Genomic DNA, 23,429 nt, shown 5'->3' on the forward strand with positions numbered 1-23,429 from the left:
TGTGATTTTCTTAGACACATGATGAATACATTGTTATCAAAAATACATAATATTACCGACCACAATGATTAACATAGGTAATTAATTTAAAGCCCAAGCAAAAATTAATCAAACAAAGTTAAAAAAAGTGCTCGTATCACTAAAATATTTTACTAAAATCCATATTTAATCAATTTTAAAATCTTGCAACAATCAAAACACCCGATTAAAAATTAGTAATGAGTAGAATAACGAGAATATTTAATAACTAATAAGTTTCTATAATACCCACTGAATCTTTTATATAATTAGTACTGGACTTACTTACTTAATAAAAACCAGACCCGTCACTTTGTTTCTTTTATACAATGATTAAATTACATTGCCATTAAACAATAAGCTGAGCACAACTTTTTAAAACTGTTTTAATTAGATACAGTTAGTAACGTCTATCTATATTTTAATATGTCTCATCAGAAAATACAAAATCCCAAACATTTTTTAGTTATTAGCTTTTTGTACATGTATTTATTAAATCCTTGCATCAATATATTTTGAATACAAAATTGTGGAAAATTGTCCGAAAAACGCTTTTACAATTTCACTTATTTTAAGTGTGTAGTTTTTTTTTAAATAATAAATCCTTACAATTATTAACTTTTTATTTTTTTCTTGTCTTTCTCCGAACTGCTTAATACATTTTGATTGACTGCCTAAACATAATAAGTGATGCAAAACAAAGAAAACACATCAATAACTAAAAATTTATTTTAGCGTTTATATTTTTTATCAAACAATTAGGTAGCAGTAGTTTCTTAAAAAAGTATTTCTCTTCCATATTATTATGGGTTGGAATTATATTTCGATTATTATATTAATTTATTTTAAATTAAGAACACATGATGCAGAAAAAAATAAAAATTATACTTGAGTCACTGTACAAGCACATCGACCTTAGCCAGAGTTATACGTGTTCTTTAGCTACATTGTAGTTTGCTGTGCGCTCTAAGTGTAAACGGGGTGTAGGTTAGGTTTGAGATGCATACTTTAAAAATACTGCAAAGCTTGCAAACCTGTCCGACGGATACATTTTCAATTTGTTATGGACTTATAAGGCATATAGTAATTATGTCTGATACGCTAATTAATAATATTAATGGCAAAAATGGTGAGGGAACCCAAGAAGACGGTTCGAGGTAATTGGTATGAATAACATATGCAATTTAAACTTTTAATCGGCAAAGCAGAATAAATTATCAAATGATCAGGTTGCCTATACCTGTATTGTATATTATCTAAATGATGGAAATAAAACAGCGTTGTTGTTTTATACTTTCTCTATTCGTATCACAACAGTTTGTAAGACAAATTTTCATATGCTTGATATGCAGTGTGGTTTAGTTTCTGATTCATATCATTTATACATATAGTGTAGGTATATATAGATCTACGTACATAAGGAAGTCCCTTAATAGAACTCTAAGAAAAATCCTGCATTTTTATAGGACAAAATATGAAGGGGTACAAATTTAAAAAAAGCTTTTCGTGTACGTATATGAAACGTTTCTTCTAGTTAAAACAAAAGATTTTTCGTTTTTTGCTTTAGGATGCGTATTGATTGATAATTCAATAATTGTCAATTCGAATTTGAGCACTTTTATCGACTTTTCGATATAGCATTATTCTTGGTATATAAATTTACTTAAGCGGCCCTAACTCCCATAAAATTCTTCAGTTGTAAGATCGCTATTCGATAGCTTATTCAGTTGGGAATGAATTTAATCCACGTGAACTAATTATCTGTAAAAAGTACTAAACCGAATTCATTTTATGGGCTAGATAGTTTGTATCGTAGATATGTACATTTTTCATAATTTTAATAAAATGTAAGGATTAGGGGAAACAGTATTGTGAGACTCTTACATCACTGAAACCATCGGTCAAACAGGACCAATCTATAAAAGAGAATGAAATCAATTTTCTTTCTTAATTTATAATTAACTTTTGTTGAATTGTATAATATAGTTAAAGTCCCTCCCATAGCTTTAACAATCAGCTCAAAAATAATTCACCACGGATATATAAGAAATCTGAAAAATCCAAGAAATCTTTATCTTATATCTGAGTTTTTCATATAGGTATACAAAACTCTCAGCAATTTAAAGAAGAGTCATGGTATTTTTGATAGTGTTTCTTGAAAATCTAGCTTTGGTAAAAAGATTCTTAGCAGAAAACGAATGTTTACCAATTTTAGTAGCATTTCTTAAATTTTCACAAATTGGAGATTGTGAGAGATATAAAAACCGAACATCAATTTTGAACAAATCTGCGTACTTTTTTGTAGATTTTATTTTTTTATGAAAAATCGGAATGTTGGATTTAAGAAAAAAAACTACTGACTATCGGAAAAAAATATTTTCTGTGAAATAAAAAAAAGTTTGGAGACAATACTTTTAATTTTTGAAAAGCTACTGGAGTCGAAAGTAAAGTTTTTTGAATGGTGAAAACAATAGTTTTTATAAGCAAAAATTAGTTCGAAGCCAAAATCTTAAATTTTTGAAAAGATATTTGAGTCGAAAATCATAATTTTTATCAACTTTTGTTAAATTTTCATTTAAGTTCTTCTGTTTTGTAAGAAAACTGTCAATTCGATTTTTCTCAAGATTTTACTGAATTTTAACGACAATACTTTTTAAAAGATAAAAGTACTTTAAATTCAATATCTCAAAATTTTGAAAAGATATTTGAGTCAAAATTTAATTTTTACCAACTTTTATTATTTATTTTTGTTTAGGTTTTTATTTTTTTTTGAAAAAACTGTGAATTCGATTTTTCTCAAAATGTTTCCAAATGTTGAAAATAATATTTTTTATAAGTAAAGATCATTCGGAAGCCATTATCTCAAATTTGAGTCGAAAATCAATTTATGCCAACTTTTGTTAAATTTTCTTTTAAGTTTTTATTTTTTGTAAAAAAACTGTCAATTCGATTTCTGTCCAAATTTTATTAAATGTTGACAATAATATTTTTTAAAAGATAAAAGTAGATTAAATCCAAAATTATAACATTTTGAAAAGATATTTGAGTCGAAAATCAATTTTTACCAACTTTTATTAATATTTTTGTTTGCGTTTTTATTTTTTGAAAACAAAACTGTCTATTCGGTTTTTCTCAAAAATTGTTTGGAATGTTAAAAACAATATTTCTTATAAGATAAATATAGTTGGAAGCTATAATCTCAAGTTTTTAAAAGGAAATTTTTGAGTCGAAATTTAACTTTTACCAACTTTTATTATTTTTTTGTTTATGTTTTTATTTTTTTGAAAAAAAACTGTCAATTCGATTTTTCTCGAAATCTTACCAAATGTTAAAAATGTTATTTTTCGTTGCACAAAATTGTTTCGCAGATAAAATCGTTCTGTATTCATAACATTTTCAAGGTGACACATTTTTGTTTCTATTTTTTTTTTTTTTTTTTTGATTTATAAAAAAAATGTTAGCTAGATTTTTTTCAAAAAATATACTTGTTTGGTATATATATTAAATAAAATTTAATTCAAGTCTCTAGCGTTTTTGGTTCACAAGATATTTAGGGTTAACCAAAATGTTCACCTTATTTTTAAACTGCTATCACAGATAATAAATATATAAATTTATTATCTGTGCTGCTATGGTAAAAAAACCACCCACGCAATTTTCTTGAGAGCCCTTTCTTCATTTTTCTGCCCTATTATATGTATAGCAACATTTATTTGAGATCGATATCTCTTCTGGTTCTTGAACTATGGACGACGAAAAACCGTAGTGAACGTATGAAGGTACGGACGTACACACGCACGCACAGACATCTTTCTAAAAAATTTTTTATTTCGACTCTAGGGACCTTGAAACGTCGAGAAATGTCAAAATTTTCAATTTAACAAATCGCACTCATTATAATAACTTCCTATGGGAAGTGTTAAATTACCAATTTAAGTTGGAATCTCAAAAATAAAGTATTAAAAATGTTTTTGAAAATAAAAACATACGTGTACGTAATTCTGATTAAATTGTAATTATTAATTTAATTTTAATTCCAGACGAATCGAAATGAAAAAATAATATGGCGGAGGGTGTGGAAGAAACAGAGAGCAGTAGTCATCAAAGTAAAGCTGATACTCCAACTATGTTAGGAACTGTTCTACCTTGTGAAGCAACAATTACCGCATCGTTAGGCGGTATTAAACGTGAATTTGACTCAGCACCTACGACACCACTTGGCGGCATCACCTCTGGAGTCGGAATAGCTACGGTTTCACACCTGCATACCCCTTCACCGTCATCACCACCCTCTCAATTAACAACCAACAAAACGACTACAGCAGCGTCAGTGGTCACTAAACGTCCGGTACCCAAAATATCATCTGCCTCATCTATATCGTCTACATCATCGTCCTTATCCTCTTCATCTTCATCATCGTCTTCATCATCATCGTCTTCGTCAATATCTTCATCAGTAGCTACAACAGCAACAACTCCTGCTTTATCCTCCGTGAATGGGGCAACGGTTAACAAATCACCATCGCCATTTCCGTCGTTGTCATCATCACCTCTAGGGTCCAATAATAGTCAGAATCATACACCTCACCTGCAACAACAGCTCACACAATCACAGCATCAACAATATCAATCTATCAATATAAAAGCTGAGGTGAGTGAAAATGGTGTTTTAAGTTTTGCAATAAATTTACGTATAGATACAGTTCATATTTTAACTATGTACCCAGCAATTCTACTTTTGGTTTCATATATATTATATAGTATACTTACTAAGAGTCACAACAGTAGTGAGATTTCTACATTTACTATCTCCATACTTACTTCCTTCTTATATAATACAGAATTTCTGTTTACATAACTGCATTATTAATAGATATACATATATATAATTTGTTGATAGTGTTAAATAGGTTTTTAAAATAAATTTGTACACAGGCAATTTTTTGTCTGCCCTGCTTATCAATTAAATCGGCGAGAGAAAAAAGAAAAACATTCCATTATTGATAGTCCTTGGGAGATCAAAAAAACTGTTTATTGTCGAAACCAAAAGTTACCTCTGAAAACTCACTGAAAAACAAATGTTGAAATCATTGAAGATAAGCCTGGATAGAGGGGGAAGAATGTTTTCTTTCTCATTTAAAAAAAATAAAAAATGTTTTAAAATCTATGTTTTGTTCAAATAATACAAATAAATAAATATGTACAAACACTTAATTTTATTAAAATTATAATCATAATTATAAATAACAAAATTTTAAAATAATACTGTAGTTGGTATTATAAAATAAAAATAAAACGTAGTTTTCATCGCTATCTTCGGTTTTCGACGTTGGAGATTGAATCCTTTTTGTTCTTCGTAATATTTTAGGTGCCTATATTTACTTAAGGTAAAAGTTTCCTTTTTAGAAAAAGCGTTTATGTTTTCTTATTTTTTCAAATAGGCCACCAATCCTTGAAGTTAAGTAACTGTTCATTCTTAAGTAATCAAGGGAGGATTGCGCTTTTTCGCAGTACGAATAATTTTATCTATTGTATAGATTCGATCATAACTACGAAAAGCTCGATTTATTACTAAAAAGTTTCTTTCAAAAATATTTGTTTATACAAATAATAACCGTCAGCATTAGAAGATTTAAACATAAAATGTTGAGCATTTAGTGGAAAAAGAAAATATTTCTGGAATGTTTTTTTTTTTATTGGAATGTTGTTTGAAAAGTTAAGTATAGGTTCTATGGGAATTTTTTAATTTTTAGGTTCATTAGGTACGTTATAAAAATATCTACGCTTGTGGTATGTTTTTATGTTTCTTCTCACCGATTCAATTTTTGTATTCACTAAAAACCATAATTAGATAATTCTGTACACTTAATACCAAACCTTCTACTGTCTTAAGTATGAACCTATCAATTTAATGCAGTTTTGTATATCAAATAATACAACTGAACTAAATCAATAATATAGTGGCTGTCCAAGATGGAAAAGAACATACTTACGCCAGTTTAATGGCCCATTGTGATACCACATGAATCTTGAGGCTTCCTCCTAAGCTCAATGGAACCAGTTTGAGTCCCTTACGAAACGTGAGAGGCTGATCGTTTAGATCGTAAAAGAAGAATTCTCCCAAGTTATTCTTGCGTTTTCGAGCCAGGGCAGGGCATGTGCACAGAAGATAAAGAACTGTTTCCTCCTCTTCCTCGTCCATACACAGCTTCTGTTAAAGTCATTTGAGAATAAGCCTAGTCTCGTGGCGTGCTTTCCTCTTAGACAGTGTCCGGTTATGACACCTATTATCGAGCTTATATGCGATCTGCCTAGAGAGAGCAAGCACCTTGAATGTTTTAAAAATGTTGTTTGTGACTTGACACGTGGTGATGTTGTTCCACCTATCGCCTGCCCTCCTCACAGCGTCTTGCATTAGCAACACGCTAGCGATTGGTATGCTAGTACGTGCCGGTGTCCTTTCAGCCCAGAGGCCTTTAGAATTTTCGCCGCTTGCCGCCTTTGTCTATATAGGCTTTTTGAGAGTATCCCCTTTCCTTTTCTGGATGTACTCTCATTAGTAGTATTAGGGCCATTTTTCAAAACCCTGCAGGGAAGGGTCCATGGTTAGCCACTACTCCCTTTTCTGTGTTGGCCGCAGGAGATTCGGCAACAGGCCTTGACGCCAAACTGCCGCCAGGCCTGAAGAGATACCGACCTTATTATTTTTTTTCATTTTTGTTTTTGTTTTGTTTTGTTTTATTTTTATACATCTTTGCTGCCACGATTTGCGAAGAAAAGAGAGATTCGCATGTACAGATAACGCTGGTTAATCCGGAGGTCGGCAGGTATCCGTATAGTCCGTTAGAGACATAGCTATTTTTGAATTGGGCTAGGCTGACCATAGGCACGGGTCGTTTAACACCTTAGATCCAGCCCAATAAAGATGAGAGTTAGTAGGGGCGGAAGAGATAGGGTGAGGAGTCAGTTGATGTTAAATCACCATTCTGATATGCAAGGAAAAGATTGGGATTCGGTAACAGCAATTCAGCTAGGTTACCTAGAGTGAGAAGGAGCATAGGAGATAGGAGCGCTGCTAGCTTTTTCGCCATTACAACGTGGGAGGTGGCATGGGAGTTGGTGACATACACGTAGGGCTGATATGCCTTGTTTAAGTGGATGATAATTCTGGGAAGGTGAAGGGATAACAACATCCTTTAGTTTCAGGATATTTGGTGAAAATTCTCGAGAATCATTGATCTTCCTCAGCTTCTACAACTTGACAAGTTCGACGTTCAGAGCAGAAGTTCTTAATAACATAATATTTTTGAAAATTGTAACAGGTTCACAAAAATGGAGTTTTATTATTAAATCCAAATAAGTCTAAATGTGGTTAGGAAAAACCCGTTTGATATAGATAGAAGTTTTAATAATTTATAAAATTATCTGATGCCTAAATGTAATGTTGAGAACGAAAAATATAATAAACGATTTCTTGAGATTAGTTTGCGCAAAATATTTAGTGAAAATTCAAAAAACTGTTGGCTATTGAATGCCTTTTCAATGTAATTTAAGAAAAAAGTAATGGAAAACGTAACTGATAAAAAAATCGACAAATATTGCATAAATAAGTTTACTTTAAGATTTGTATAAGAAAAATATTCGACATTTATTTTATGTCATTAGTAATGTATTGCTTTGCCCTATAATATTTTTGGAGTCAACATAAAAATAAAAAACAAGTTAACTTTCAAGAACATTAAATAAATATAAAATAAAAAGAGGCTGGGATGCGACCCACACTGATAACTTCCCATCGCTTCTGACAATTTGTGTTGCTTAAAACTTTGTTTATATGTACTCGTATCAATTTTTACCAAATTTGCGTACTATATTTTGTAGATTTTATTTTTTATAAAAAAAAGGACTGTTGGATGTTTATATAAAAATTATTGAATAACGAAAACAAAATTTTCTGTGAAATAAAATAAGTTTGAAGCCCATATTTTTAATTTTTGAAAAGCTAATTAGTCGAAAGTAAATTTTTACCAAATTTTGGTATTGTTTTTTTTTTAAGTTTTATTTATTGTAAAAAAACTGTCAATTCGGTTTTTTTGAAAATAATATTTCTTATAAGTAAAAATTAGGTAGAAACTATTATCTCAAATTTTTGAAAAGATATTTGAGTCGAAAATCATTTTTTACCAACTTTTGTTAATTTTTTTCGGTTTCTATTTTTTTGTAAAAAAAACTGCCAATTCGATTTTTTTCAAAATTTTACTGAATGTTGACAACAATATTTTTTTAAAGATAGAAGTAAATATCTCGGAGTTTTGAAAATGTATTTAAGTCGAAAATCGATTTTTACCAACTTTTATTAATTTTTTTTTGATTTTATTTTTTGTAAAAAACTGTCAATTCTATTTTTCTCAAAATTTTTCAGAAACTAAGTTTGAAGACTAAATTTCAAGTATTTAAAAAGATATTGGTATGTTTTTTTAGATTTTTATTTTTATAAAAAAACTGTCAATTCGATTTTTCTCAAAATTTCATAAAATGTCAAAAATGTTATTCTTCGTTGCACAAAATAGTTTTTGAGATGAAATCATATTTTAGCCGTAAAATTTTGGACGTGACAAATTTTTTTTCAGTTTTTTTGATTTATAAAAAAACCGTTAAATAAATTTTTTTCGAAAGATATAATTCTTTGATATCACGTTTTTCACAAAATTTATTTGAAGTCGATGTCTCTTCTAAACTATGGACGACGAAAAAAACGTCGCGAACGTACGGACGTACGGACGTACGAACGTACGTACACACGCACGCACAGACATCTTTCGACTCTAGGGACCTTGAAACGTCGAGAAATGTCAAAATTTTCAATTTGACAAATCGGACCCATTACAATAAGTTCCTATGGGAAGTTAAAAATTTGTATAAAATGTGCAAAATTGGATAAGCGAATAACTTTTTCCCGGCCATCGCACATTTAAAATACATTTTAAAATTAGTTGAAACATATGATTCTTTTGAAAATGTAAAATTACACTTTAAACACTAAATATTTTCAATAAAAATGTGATTCTATCTCAAGAACCGCATTTTAAACAAAGCCATTCTGCGGAAAACAGCCTGTGTCACAAACGTTCTATGGACTTGTGTCGTTTTTTCATACCATGTCCAGCTTACAAAATAGCTTTCTAAGTGCAATTTATGTACAAATTCTATTACTTGTCCTATATATGAATAAGTATGTTTGTTTACGTTGGTTTATTAAACACACACTTTTAAAAATCGTCAGCTATTATATGCAATCTCTCACTTACAATATATCACTTACCCATGTTTATATTTGAATATTCAACACTGGAATTCGAGTTTAAAAACGCAAATGGAACGACTTGCGACACCTCACAAAATTCCTTATGAAGGTGCAATCATTTTTAACAAAACTTACCCTTTAAGAATGAAAACTTAAAAAATGACGATGAACCCTTAGCGACCCACCGACAGAAGCTTGAATAAAGGCTCATAGCTTATTTTACAAATTAATTATATTTATCCATGAAATACAAACTTATTTCCTGAGTCTTACAAAATTATGTGCTTCAAAACTGTGTGTTTTTTAAATTTAAATTTTACTTCTTTAGTGATATGATCTTTCTCGGAATTGTTTTGAGGTGACTTATGCCGTTTTTCGCCTAGACTCTTAATAGAGTTTCATACGAATACTCGTACAATATTTAAATAAATAAGTTGCTGGTCTATCAAGTTAGATTTAAAATATTCTCTTAAAAGTCAACTTCTATTTGATTCGATTTTTCATTCTTTTAAAAGTCTTTAAAGTTAGCCAAAAAATTAAATTTTAGTCAATTTTTAAACTCAGTACCTAAGTCATTCAAGTCAATGAAGTTTTGAAAGAATAATTATGAAATACATAATGTACGGTCCATGACATGTCTACCTAATATTTAATACATGCGTTATCTAAAATTGAAAACAATAATCATACATTAAGAATATGCAGTGAGATACGCTCATGTACTTAAACAATATAAATATAATTCCTTGATGGAGGTCATAATCGTAATTATTAAAGGTGATACCTATTCTAGGAACAACAACTCGAACCTCCTGCTATGTATATAGACCCAATAAACTACAATTCTACGCAAATGCACACAAATCAATGTGCCAAAGTCGTCTCATAATTTAACATTTTGTTCAAACCGTGCAATTATGCGCCATCAAAACCCACCACTCCCCAAAACCAAAAATAAAAATAATACAAGAATGAAAGAAAATTAACGGCAACAAGACCATAATGTTGTATTACTAAATGCGACGTGACAATCAACCGGTTGTATACAATTCGAAGGGTAAAGGAAGGAGGTTAAAATGAACTAAAAGGATGCAGATAAGTACCTACTTGAAGAGAAAAAATGTTTTGAAAAAAAAAAAAATAACTACAAATTAATGCGTTAGAGTTAAGGGGATTGGTTTCGAGTTTCTTTTCGCGGGTTATAGAGTTAAATCATTGAAGAAGAAGGCAGATCGTTGTTTCTTTTGTGCATGAATGTTCGTATATTCAGCATAGGCTGAAATAGGAGTTTGCTAACCGCACATGGCTAGACTTGACTAAGTCATTTTAGGGCTCCGGCTAAAGAATATTTCTTATTATTTTCATTTCTTAGGGATGGTAGGTTTGCATTTATGGAAAAATAATTTATTTTATGACCAAAAAATATTAAACTGTCAAATCAAAACATACCAAGCCAGAAGTCAAAGCATGTACAGAGCCCCTTAGTTAGATTTGAACAATTACAGTAATAGCCGGCACTGAATTCGAACAGGAGTACCTACTTATTATAGAAAGTCTCCGAAGTCCGAGATTACATTTACAAGCTGAAATGCGTGCAATTAAGCCGAAACATAATTTAGTTTCAATATTCGTTCTCTTTTAACCGAGAATTTAATTTAGGTACCTAAACTTTAAAATGCGTTCCTCTTTGGGCTTTGTGAGACTTATTTGTTGTAGCAGTATACGATCCTTAATGTTACACATGCGTGGGCGTTCATAATTTAATATTATAATAATTAAAAAGATTGGATCTTTTGTGTATACATTATACATTCTGTCTTGCAAAGAATTTGGAGAAATGGACATGTAACTTTGAATGTGGGTTTGTTTCACAAATATAATGTATATATGTGATTTTAATTGGAGCTCTGACTTAAAACAAGATTTATTAATTTTTTGTACTTCTTCCTTGGCGATATTTTCGGCATAACTTTTAAATAATTGATTGAATATGTTCACATTTGTGTAATAAATAGAATAAGAAAAAATTGAAATATCTGTAAAGTTATATTTTATGACTTGATTTTTTAGCTTTGGATTTTTAAAAAAATGAACCAGCCAATATTCAGCAACAACAACAACAACAGAACATGTTTTTAAAAGAAGGAATTGATGCTCTAAAATGACAAAAAATAGAAAAAGTTAAAGCAATTAAAAAAAGTTAATTAGGAACCAATAAGTTGAAAGCCATTTTTGTGATTCTAAATTCAAAACGAAGAAAACTACTGATAAAGATTTTCATAAGAAATGTTTATCAAATTCAGGAAGGGAAGGGAACCGAAACAAAAGTGGCACAAAATAGGGCAGTTTGTCTTTCAAAAATAGTTTTTGAAAAAAAAAATGGTTTATTACCCGTGTTTTGTTGGCAAATCTATCCATAGTATAGTACGATTTTACACGAGTAACAAAAACAATATCCATAGTATGAATAACACCGATAAAAGTTAAAGTAGAATCTTACTATGGATGGGTTTTTGACATTTATGTGATTTCGTTCTCAAATGTTGGTACGATAGATATTGCATTTGTATCTCAATGGCTTTGTTCGTTGAGTAGTTGTGCATTTGGAATCTGTTGATATTGTTTAGTTTTGCAAGAAAAACAATAAAAAAGATATATATGTTTTTCTATGTTTCAACCAAAGGTTTATCTTAGTTTAGATTAAATAAATCTTTTTGGTGTTTCCACCGAACATGAAGATTAAAAAATTATTACGTTTGACTGCACTTTCTAAATGCAAATAGTGTTTCGATGTTTTCGATGTGTGAAGTGCTAGTGAGATAGTTTTATACGTGTTAAACAATGAAGAACTGATTAGTTCAGCTCCATATAAGAATACCTACCTTCTCCATGTATATATATATTTTTTAGTAATTTTATTAAAACAAAACTATGTAAAACAAACTCCTCCATACAGGCTTTTCTTCACAAATTTTGACTCGACTCCTATCCCGACGGGGTTCGACTCGAAGCATTTCAATTCGATTCAGGTAAATAAAGAATTGATGCGAGCTTCAAGCTCGCTTCAACAGCACATGTTAATGTAGCAGTCTACGAACAAACCCCCTCCTTAAAGCAATTTTTATTTGGACTTAAAATTAAAAATGATCTAACCTAGAATAAAATATTTTGAATATTAAAAAACATGAAAATAATAATAGATTTTGTTTCTACATGATTAACTGTATTGTACCTAGAATACAGGTAGAATAAAATTTAAAAATTAAAAGCAGTGATTAAATAATGTATGTATATCCAACGATCTCAGTGCTGATGTAACAAAAAATTAAATGATATTTAATTTAGCTTTCTGGAATTTTAATTTTTAGTGAAAAATTCTTTCAGTCGTAAAATTTTAAATGTGAAGTAATTTCAATGCAATCTCGTATCTTTTGTAGTCGGTAATTCCTGTCATGAAAAATGTTTTCTCAAATTAACCGTTCCGATTCGGTTTAAAATTGTTTGCGAATTGTAAGTCACTAGGCCATAGTTCTCAACGGACTGTTGCGCCACCTAATTTATTATTTTAGAGAAAATGTGCTGAAAATACACTTTGCAAACTAACCACATTTTTTCATACTCAAGTTATATTTGATGCAAATAATATTTAACTCATATTGGTATTATACCTATTGCATTTTAGTTTTGAATAAATATGATGTAAAAAACCTCATAAATTATTGATTTATATTGATTAAAAGATTCCATTCCGTCAATAGATAGTTTTTTCGATCCCGTAGCCTTCTAGATTAGAGGAGAATATACAACGACCAACACTGATCTAGTGAATTAAAATCCAAGGACTAAGATGGCTGGGACCTGTAGGGCGAATAGACGGAGCAGTAGATTAGGACCATAGGTGCCATGTGAAACTGGAAAAATTTATTTAAGCTAGATGCTAAAGACCGATGAGGCTAGAGAAGCATGTTGGTTGACTCCCAGGTCCATCTAATACTGTAGCACTACCTTAAGTCACAAAATTAGTAACCCTTCAAGGATAAAAGTATACAAAATGAAGGATAAATTAAAGAAAAGAATACGATGCCTATACGAAATAACCTACATATTCATTTTGACCTATTCAATGTAATTAGTATATAACGTAATAAATACACATAATTAAAGAATAAGACAGACTCAACACATAAGTTATATCATATTTTAAAACAAAGAAAAGAATAGAAAAGGAATATCAACCGACACCAAGTATTTATCGAAAAAACAATAAAAATCAACCTTGGTTATTAAAGGGATACACTAATGGTTTTATCTATTCTTTTTCTGGAAAAAAACCACAACAATGCATGCAATGTAGATCTCAAACCCAGTAGGCTGTGCATGTAACTTCCTTCTTCTAAAGTAAAGCTTCGTAAAACAAAACCTAACACGATTGACGAACTCATGAACATTTGCATTAATTATGGTTAACATTAGTGTGGCCAGGTAAATAGTATGAACTGATGAAAATGCCTTTTTTAAAGAAATAAATCGTTACATGAATTCTTTAATGTTTCCTCAAAAACATTTTTCATTGAAGATCAAATTTCATGCTGGTTGATTTCTTTTAAATACATACAATAAAAATGTATTATCCATGTAAAAATAAAATTGCTTATATACTATAGTTCAATTTCTTAACATTTAACCTGATAAAAAAGTGATTCATTGTTCAAAGTACTAATTCATCACAGGTAAGATTTCAACCCCCCCACAGCAAAAATCCTGTGTACGCGTTTGTGTACAGATAATAATCAACTTAATTCAAGAAATTAGTTTCAACTTGCAACAATGTTGAAATAATATGTCTTAAAACTAAGCCTATAAATATTTATTTGCAATAAGCTACTTTTTCCTTAGCAATTGTAATTAACACAATAGGTGCTTGCATACTAATATTTGTAATCATGTCTTCTTAGGGAATATCTTTTAATAACATTTTTTTTCTTTCATAAATGATAAATGCTTTAATAGTTAAGAGAGCACCAAAAGAGGACATGATATGAAGATAATTAATGCACTTAATATGTAATTATTTCAATATAAGATGTATTCGCGCAGTTTGTTAAATGTGTGCATTCAATTGAGACTTTCTTTTAATTAAGAATAATTAAATGAGTGTCTTGAAACTAAAAGAAAAAGGTTGTGCGATGATGAAAAAATTGTATTCGCAGTCTTGATATTTCCCTCACATATTATTTTTTGTCTTTTATGAAATTAAGCATATTTTTAACTTCGCAGAGGAAGTTATTGTAATCGTTCCGATTTGTCAAATTCAAAATTTTGACAATTCTCGACGTCTATATAAAAGATTTTTTTTTACACTTCCGAATTTTCAGAAAATAGTTAGCTTATAGCAAGCGTTAAACTACGATCAGAGACTCATCATAAGTGCATGTGTTAGTTGTTAGTAAGATAATAATACAATTGAAGCCTAACACACGCACAAAATACAAAACATACTAAACATACAACATAGAATTTCTAGCAAGCTCAGATGTTTTTCGGCTTCCTGATTGCCTGATTGCGCGAGAATATCTTCTCCTGCTAAAGAGGAATAGAAGGAATAGTGGGTTGCCGTAGACCATTTGTCGAACTAGAACTATCAACCATGATGTTGGTTACAGAGTATGCATTTAATTTGCAAACTTTGGTGTTTAATGACTTCAGTAGTTCTTCAAAATCTTAAGAAAGTTTTAAAATGCCAGCCTTAAAAGAAGACATTTTAAAAGTTTGTTTAAATACGGAAGTCGTGACAGTACCAGTAAGCAAATTTAGAATTGGATATTTTTTCAATAAATGCATTCGTTAAACCAAAGCATTTTGCATGGCACAGATTGCCACAGTGTCCGAAACAGGTAAGTTTAAATAATAAAAAATAAATATATATTTAAATACAAAAAAAAATAATCACGGGACGGGACTCGTAACTAGGTGTTTCAACAAGAGTCTCTGCTCTTGCTATCTGACCTACGCAAGGGCTTGAAATTGCAATGAAAAAATTGTATTCAAATAAAACCAAAAAGATGGAATCAGTCCAATCAAAAAAAGGAGTGTAAAACTGTACAGGAATATAATTTAAAACAAAAAAACACAGAAATGTTCGTCGTCTATACGTTCTCGAAGTTTTGTGTGTCGTTCATAGCCCAAGAACTGGTAAAGATATCAATAAAATTGAGTGTTTTTTTTACCATAGCCATTTTAAAAACAGGTGAAAATTTTGGTTTACTCAAAATATTTTACGAAATTAAATTGTACATTAAACAAATTAATGCCTTTTTGGAAAAAAACAATCAACGTTTTTTTTTATAGATGAAAAAACTGAAAACAAAATTATTTGTCACCTCGAATATTTTAAGAACAAAAAATAATTGTATCTACAATATAATTTTATGCAACAAAGAATAACGTTTTTGACATCTGGTAATTTTGATAAAAATCGAATAGACACATTTTTTATAAAAAATAAAAACCTAAAAAAAATTACAAAAAGTTGGTAAAAATTGACTTTCGACTCAAATATCTTTTCAAAAACCTAAAATATTGTGTTCAAACTAATTTTATCTTGTAAAATAGATTGTTTTCAACATTCAGTAAAATCTAAAAAAAAAACCCGAATTGACAATTTTTTTACAAGAAATATAAACCTAAAAAAAAAATAGGTAATACTATAAGTTAGTAGAAATTGATTTTCTCCTCAAATATCTTTTCAAAAATTTGAGATGTTAACTTTAAATTAATTTTATTTTATAAAAATATTGTTTTCAACATTTATTCAAATTTGTATAAAACTCAAATATACAATTGTTTTACAAAAATATAAAACTAAACAAAACATTACTAAAAGTTGGAAAAAATTGGCTTTCGACTCAAATATATTTTCAGAAACATAAAATATTGTGTTCAAACTAATTTTATCTTGTACAATTTAATTGTTGTCAATATTCAGTAAAATTTTGAGAAAAAATCGAATTGACAGTTTTTTTTTAAATAAAAACTTAAAAAACCAAAACTATAAGGTGGTTAAAATTGATTTTCGATAAATATCTTTTTAAAACCAATTTTATCGCACAGAAAATATTGTTTTCAACATTCGCTAATTTTTTTATAAGAATCCAACAGTGTTTTATAAAAAAAATAAAATCTACAAAAAATAGTACGGTTCTCGATATCTCGTGAATAATAGATGATTTTGACTTCAAATTAATTTCATTCATCCAATTTTTATTTGCTTATAAAAGAAATGCTACTCAAATTGGTAAAAATTCGGTTTCAAATAAAAACCTCGTTAACCAAAATAGATTTTGAAATCAAACTATTTTATCATATGCAAAATATTGTTCGTAATTATTAATTTTCTAGGAACAATTAACTGATGACTTTTTAACAAAACTCAATCACCAACAAACCTCTTACACAAGACATATCGACAGACAGGAAATTATATAAACATAATTATTTATGATTATTTTTTGAAACTTTTTCAAATACATTATTTTAGAATTCAATGAAGTAATACGATATTGGGATTTCTAATAAGAACTTGACAAGTTTGAATTAAGAAAACATTCTTTCACTTATTATTGAAAAGTCACTGTCAATTTTTCAGTAAACTCAAAATATTCATCATATTCAATAGTAAACGGACTAGCAACGCCTGCAAAAATTGTATACCGAAATTCATAGTCGGTGACCGCAACTTCAAGAGCGCTTACTCAAATTTCCGGTCGTAATTCTCACCCTAGATAAAAATATGAGTACTCGTTGTGTGATGTTGCCATGTCAATGGCATTGGGTTGGTCGAAGTGCCAGTTTGAAGCGACGTACGAAAAAGCCCTTTATTTTATTAAAAATTAAAAGAATAAATAAGAAAAAAACGTTCTTCATTTTAATAATTTTATAATTTGTCCCAAGAACATTGTCGCAAAGTGTTATTAAACTGATACGAAATATCTTATTTTATGTCATGTTTCTAGACTGGGTAAAAACTAAGTCCCTATTTGTGCCACGAATTAAATTTAATAGAGGTGAGGCTAAGATGAAACCGGTAGGTTAAAACTGTGTTTATACATTTCCTTTCAAAAACATTATTTGTGCAACTTAATTGTGGTTAGAGATTCACAAAATAATATTTATTTTTACCCTTAATCGCCAAAGATTGGAAACGTTTGGTATAGAAAACCCAACAAAATCTGTACCACATTTTTTAGTTTTCTCAATCTCAACTATTGCTACATTCAGATTCATTTTCTAACGAATATGACATCTTACCGCGGTTTTTTGTTTTTATTTAGTAGATTTTGTTTAGATTAAGAGATAATGTTCCTTCAAGGACTTATAAACAATTATAAACTTTAAACAACTTGGTAGTTGAGTTCCCATAACTACAAACTACATAATTAGTTAGCCTTCTTCCAATAATGAATAAGCTTTTATTTGTATTGTAATTTACTTTTAAAGCGCTCTTTATTTCAAAGCTCATCTAGAATCGACCTTTCTACAATTTCAATTAAAATTATCCAATTTCCATAAACATAACTCCTCTCCTTCGCAGCAACACATGGAAGCATATACATATAGAACACCACTTTGCCACGTCTTCGGTTGCTTCATTCGGACGTATGAACAAATTTATGAAAGTCCAAACAGTCTCCATGAAGTATATTCTAGATACATACTTATGTAAGTATGCATATATGTCCTAAGAATACTGACAAGCGATCGACTTTGGAAATCTTATTGCTATACTTCAAAAACATCGTCACTTCCGTCACCCCGTAAGTAACCTTCCACTCCCTCATTCATCACTGTACGCATATACCATCTTCACCTTCTTGTATAGTCTGATGCTAATGTTATCGGTCCTTCTTTACATCTAATAAAATGTAAAATCAACGACCATAAGGATAATTAGAGCACATATATATGTATGTAGTTTATGGTACATACATACGTACATACATGACATATCCAAACATGCATGTGTGTTTTCTTTAAACCTCACTCCTGCGCCATCAGCCGGATGCTGTGGGATAAATGGAAGGTGGTAGGATGTTGGTCGTCGTATACGGATCTACACCTTATTCGCCTTTTATAATTAATTTTAGTTAAGTGTTCCAAGAAAGTTAAATTCAAATCCTTATTTCGTTGAACTTGCTCCTATTGGCATCCCTCTCACTCTCACTCTTTTAGATCGTCAAATGAGAGAGGGTGATGGTGGTGGTGGAGAGCAATATTCGTCTTGTACATATAGCAGGGCTGCTCGACATTTTAATGCATTCAAAACAACACATCATCCTCATCCTTGTGTTTTATTGAGAAAACTATGATGTAGGGTATAGATGATGATGATATTGTGTTTGGGTGATGGTTAGTTGCACATTGGACACAGCAGTATAGAAAATACGTATACTTACATATATAGATGTAATTGTGAAGGCAGGTTCGTAATAGACCTAATGCGGGGCCTTTGTCACAAAATACATTCTTATTTATTTTTAATTAACGTGTCTTTCATATTTGCAAGTTATAATTCCAAATTCAAGTGAGCGTTGAAGACTCCTTAAAACTAATACATTTTATCGATTACATGAAAGGTTTTGAATTTGAGGCTGAAATATGAAAAAAATAGGTGTGCATATTTTTCTTAATTATCAGCTTGCAGTTAAACGATTTTTGTTCAAAGCTTTATATGAATTAGCTTCCTAACTTATAAGTAAAAGTTCACCTTCAACTTAGGGTGAAATATTTTTTTAAAATTGCGCCTTTTTCAATTCTTTAAAACAGTTACGGCCTCCTGTTCCGAAGCTAGCTAGAGTGCAACCAAGAAAGTAGGTACACATTAATAGGGGCTAGTTCGTCAGAACAGAAATGTAAGTAGAAAGTGGGTTCAGAAACTAGTAACAGCAACATCAACATACACCATCCTAGCTGGTGGATAGAAAGGATATTAGTGCTTTCGTAGAGAAAGCATTTACATAAAATGTTCAATACACCAACACAGTAACAGCAGGTGCAGAAACAGGAGCAGTGGTTAGCATTTGGAAGCGAAATACGACAACACCAAACTACCAAGACTATAAGACGAACGAACGAAGCAACGAACATTTGGCTTGAATTGTCAGAAATGTTAAGCGGGTTGTTGGTTGGTGATGGCATATCCTTTAGGAATTAAATTATACGACCATGTGATGAGGACTTAAAGAACTATACGACGAAAGGGTAAGTTTTCGGGCACAAAATGAAAATAGAGGGGTTGAAGAATTTTTGCAGAAGGATGTTGTGGGTGTTTTGATTGAAATTGTGGCTTTTCTTTAATGAGATTCCTGTAATAAATTATAAATGCGACGAAGGTAGGAATATGCATAAGATATATGGGCAAGCTATAGGCTAACTAATACAAACATCCAATCTGCTTACACAAAATCACCAGCAATATACATATGTACGTAGGTACACCAATACATTTAAATATGTATCTATACGAACTATTGCTCTGCAAAATTATATCATTGAAATGAGATCTTTGGATGGTCTTTGGTTTGGAATTTAAAGAACTTTGACGGGAGGGAAGGAGTTACTCATAGCTTAGTAAATTGTCTGTATATGTTTATATGTATATGTAGCTTGACTCTAGCTAAGTCTGAAGTTATATTTAAGAAAATTAGCCCTAGACGGATGTAGCTGAAGTTTTCGTTGTGTGGGGTATATCTTACACCCAATGGATCGATTGAGGGCGGTTTCCGAAGGATACGAATAGATTCCTATAAGATGATGTGTTGGAGAGAATGCTTAAAAACTTGTGGTTAAGTAAGAAGTTAAGGTAATATGAAAGGTATCCTTATTACAATTTTTAAATATGAATATTCAAAATATTTCCTTTTACAATAAAGGCCTTTTGTATATTTTAAGTGTGTAAGTAGAAAATAAAGGGGAACTTTTGGGGTCATTAAAAAAAATCGAAGTCGAGGCTTTAATTAAATATTACATTTAAATTAACAACGCAAAAAAATGAATCCTGCGTTTTTGTCTGAATATCTTTTATATATACGATTTTAATGCAATTTCGGATTTAAGAGTAATAGGTTATCTTACAGAGGAAATTGATTTTGTATAAGCTGCAAACATATTAATAATAATTTACACGTTGATTTGTTTTAAGTTAAATTTGATTTGCCCAAAGGTCATCTGCACTATTGATAGCAATATTCTATATAATTTTCATATCACTAAAAATCCAAATTACGAATGCATAAAAGCGATTGCGGTTGATGTACGTATGGATGTATTTTATACAAAATTTCCCAGCCGAGGTTACTTTTCAAAATGTTCAGCACTTCAGTTGTGTCCAATGTGCTTTCTCTAACATCTAGCAATGAGATGAAACACGTTGTCTTCCCTTCAAATTACATAGGTGACATAGAATTGGAAAATCTTTTAGATTAGGAATGTTAACTCAAAAAATACTCTTTTGTTTTAAAAGTTATGTTTTACCATCTCTAAAACCCGTTATACGTACACAAAATGCAACTTAAGAGCTTCTAAAAATAACGGTTGTTCTTGTGTAAGCAGCATATTATGTTGTGTGTTGTTTTCATCCAAAGTTTATTTAAGACTTTCAGTAAACATTAAATGTGTCCAATATTGACAATGGTGATAAATGTCAAATATACTCAGTGCAGTATTTTTGTGTGCACTAAATGTATCAGAAATTATACTATAGATGTGGGGATGGTATATTTTTTACCAACGTTAAGTAAAACAATTGAAATACCTTTCAATTAAAAACCAAGTTATTATAACAAAGGTATACCAAATATAAGCTTAACTATTTCAAAATTTACAAACATGGTTTTTGGTAAACTACATTTTTTGTTATACAAACACTCACGTTTCTTACCACTCTTAGTCACCCACGCTCATGGCCCAAAAATGCCCCCAGCAGAACTAGATTTACGTAATTGCTATAAAAACATTAGAAAAAACTGCACTTAAAAAAAAAACAGTATCTCTTAATAACAACCCCATGGCCACAATTTTCTTGGAGGCCGCAAAAGGTTTCCATGTCCATCAAATTATACTTACGTGAAACGTCCTAATGAATAATTACTGACTAATTCATACCGTGTCTCCCCATTCAAACCCCTATTTACTCCAACCCCTTTGCTTTTGCCAATCCTTCGTCCTTATTTCTATTTTCAAGCAAATTATGGTGGTGGAACGGTTTGGACACTGCTAACGCAACCTCTTCAGCATTATCTTGTTCTCCACAACGGACGCTCAGTCGATATATAGAACTCTGAATTGTTCTCTTAAGTCTGGAAATGTTGGTAGGTTGGGGCTAGTTCTAGGTTGAGTGCGAGGTATGAAAATGAAGCTTTGGTAAATTTTGAGGAGAAATTATTAACAGGCATAGAAAGAGGAAGCCGATAGAGAAAGGGTTGAAATGAAGGCCGCTTCGGTTCCACATTTCATAGTCTGGTGGGCAGTTAGTGCCTTATAGTTGGTTATATGTACGAGAGTACACGTCATTCCAGAGAGATGACCTCAACTCCCTCTGATTTGCAATTAATTCACCACCCTCACTTGGAGAGTGGGAGGAAGCCAATTCGACATAAGGGTTGTCTGCATTTACTAGAAACAGAACTGCAAACTGAATTAACTTGTATGTTAAATAGAAGGGGTGCAAGAGTTCGAGTGCGGGAGCCATCATCTCTTGATATCGAGTGAAATGGGATGAAATTACCATCCCTTTAACTACATATATATGTAGATAGATAGAGACAAGATTCTTGCACTTTCTACAAAGCCTCCTAGAACTAAAGACCCCAAATTGTAAAGTCCTACATCTCCCTCTGTATGTATTATACATAGACACGGGTTGGACACGCAAAGAAGAAGTCATGGAAGTAGGCTATGAGTTTCTGGATTTATGTTTGATTGTGTTGGTCGTAAAACCGTATGTGTATATGTGTTCTACAGTACAATCCTCAAAACACTGAGATAGAAGATTGGACTTAAATGAGGTAAAAAGGTAGAAGGAGTATGCTCACAAACCTTGGGGGATAGGTAAGGTAGATAGTTAGCGTTCTGGTGTTGTCGTCAAATGAATCTCATTTGCATTTAAATTAGGAATGAAGGACCATCGGATTTTTGGCATATACATTTGCATAGATATATTAATGTGTAGTGTCTTTAGAAGATATACTACATGCATAAAAGGGGTTTTTGGGAAGGTATATTGGTTGTTCTCGGTTCGAACTTTTTGGTCGTTCATCGTTGGCGGTGGGTAGGTGTACCTAGTCTTGCTTTGGTCGTCTTATTGAACCAGAGAGGCATGTTTTAGAGCATACAAATACACAATCCTGTTGCCTACAGCCTTTGGTTCTTCATTCCAATATTGTTGTTATACGTACTACTATGAATACATATAATGTATATTGTATAGTCCTTTCTGACATGACCACATTCTATGCACCTACAGCCATTTTCATTTATGTGACATATCAAATATTACTATAACCTATTCCTTTCTCCTGCTGACGCGACGGGCACAAAGGAAATGACTGACGTTGCTGACGATTTGTGCGTTTTCAGAGAGGAGATAATATATGATGGCTTAAGATATTTTTTGAGTTTAGATTTTGGAAATGCTGAGAATATTTTATATTACAAAATACGAGTGTACATGAGGATTAGAGTCAGAAGGCTTAAGATTTCTTAATACATTTTCGGTTGCCATTCTAAAGTAAATTGATTTTTGTATGTTTAAGAACCTTAATGCGGTTCTTGCGTTGAGTTATATTAATTAAGGCTTGCTTACTTTTTGTTGATTTAATTGTGGGTTTCAGCAGGAACTTATTTCGGAAAAAAAAATATTTGTTTTCTTATCTAGCAATAATGTTATTTCAATCATTTTAACTGTTTTTTTTAAATATATTATAGATGAAAAGTGTGCCCGTGCCGGAACTCTCATAAGCAGTCTCAAAATGTCAATAGATCTTCTCAATTGTTCTTGAATGCCCAATCTGTCGCAATCGATCTAATCGTCTTTTATAAAGTTATCAAAACA

General features: G+C 30.8%; 1 protein-coding gene across 3 annotated transcripts in view; it reads left to right on the top strand.

Annotated features, from left to right (window-relative positions):
- The window catches only part of LOC129948966 (POU domain, class 6, transcription factor 2), a 116,260-nt gene that overhangs the window by 39,559 nt on the left and 53,272 nt on the right, over positions 1–23,429 (top strand). For 2 of the 3 annotated variants that reach the window (XM_056060129.1, XM_056060130.1), the window contains exon 2: positions 4,059–4,669. In XM_056060129.1, coding sequence (XP_055916104.1) covers positions 4,082–4,669 — 588 coding nt within the window. In that variant the 5' untranslated portion in view covers positions 4,059–4,081. Of the gene's footprint in view, positions 1–4,058; positions 4,670–23,429 lie in introns of those variants that run through there. The other variant, XM_056060131.1, reaches the window with a different exon arrangement.

The sequence above is a fragment of the Eupeodes corollae genome, chromosome 3 (assembly GCF_945859685.1).
Source record: "Eupeodes corollae chromosome 3, idEupCoro1.1, whole genome shotgun sequence".
Taxonomy (NCBI): domain Eukaryota; kingdom Metazoa; phylum Arthropoda; class Insecta; order Diptera; family Syrphidae; genus Eupeodes; species Eupeodes corollae.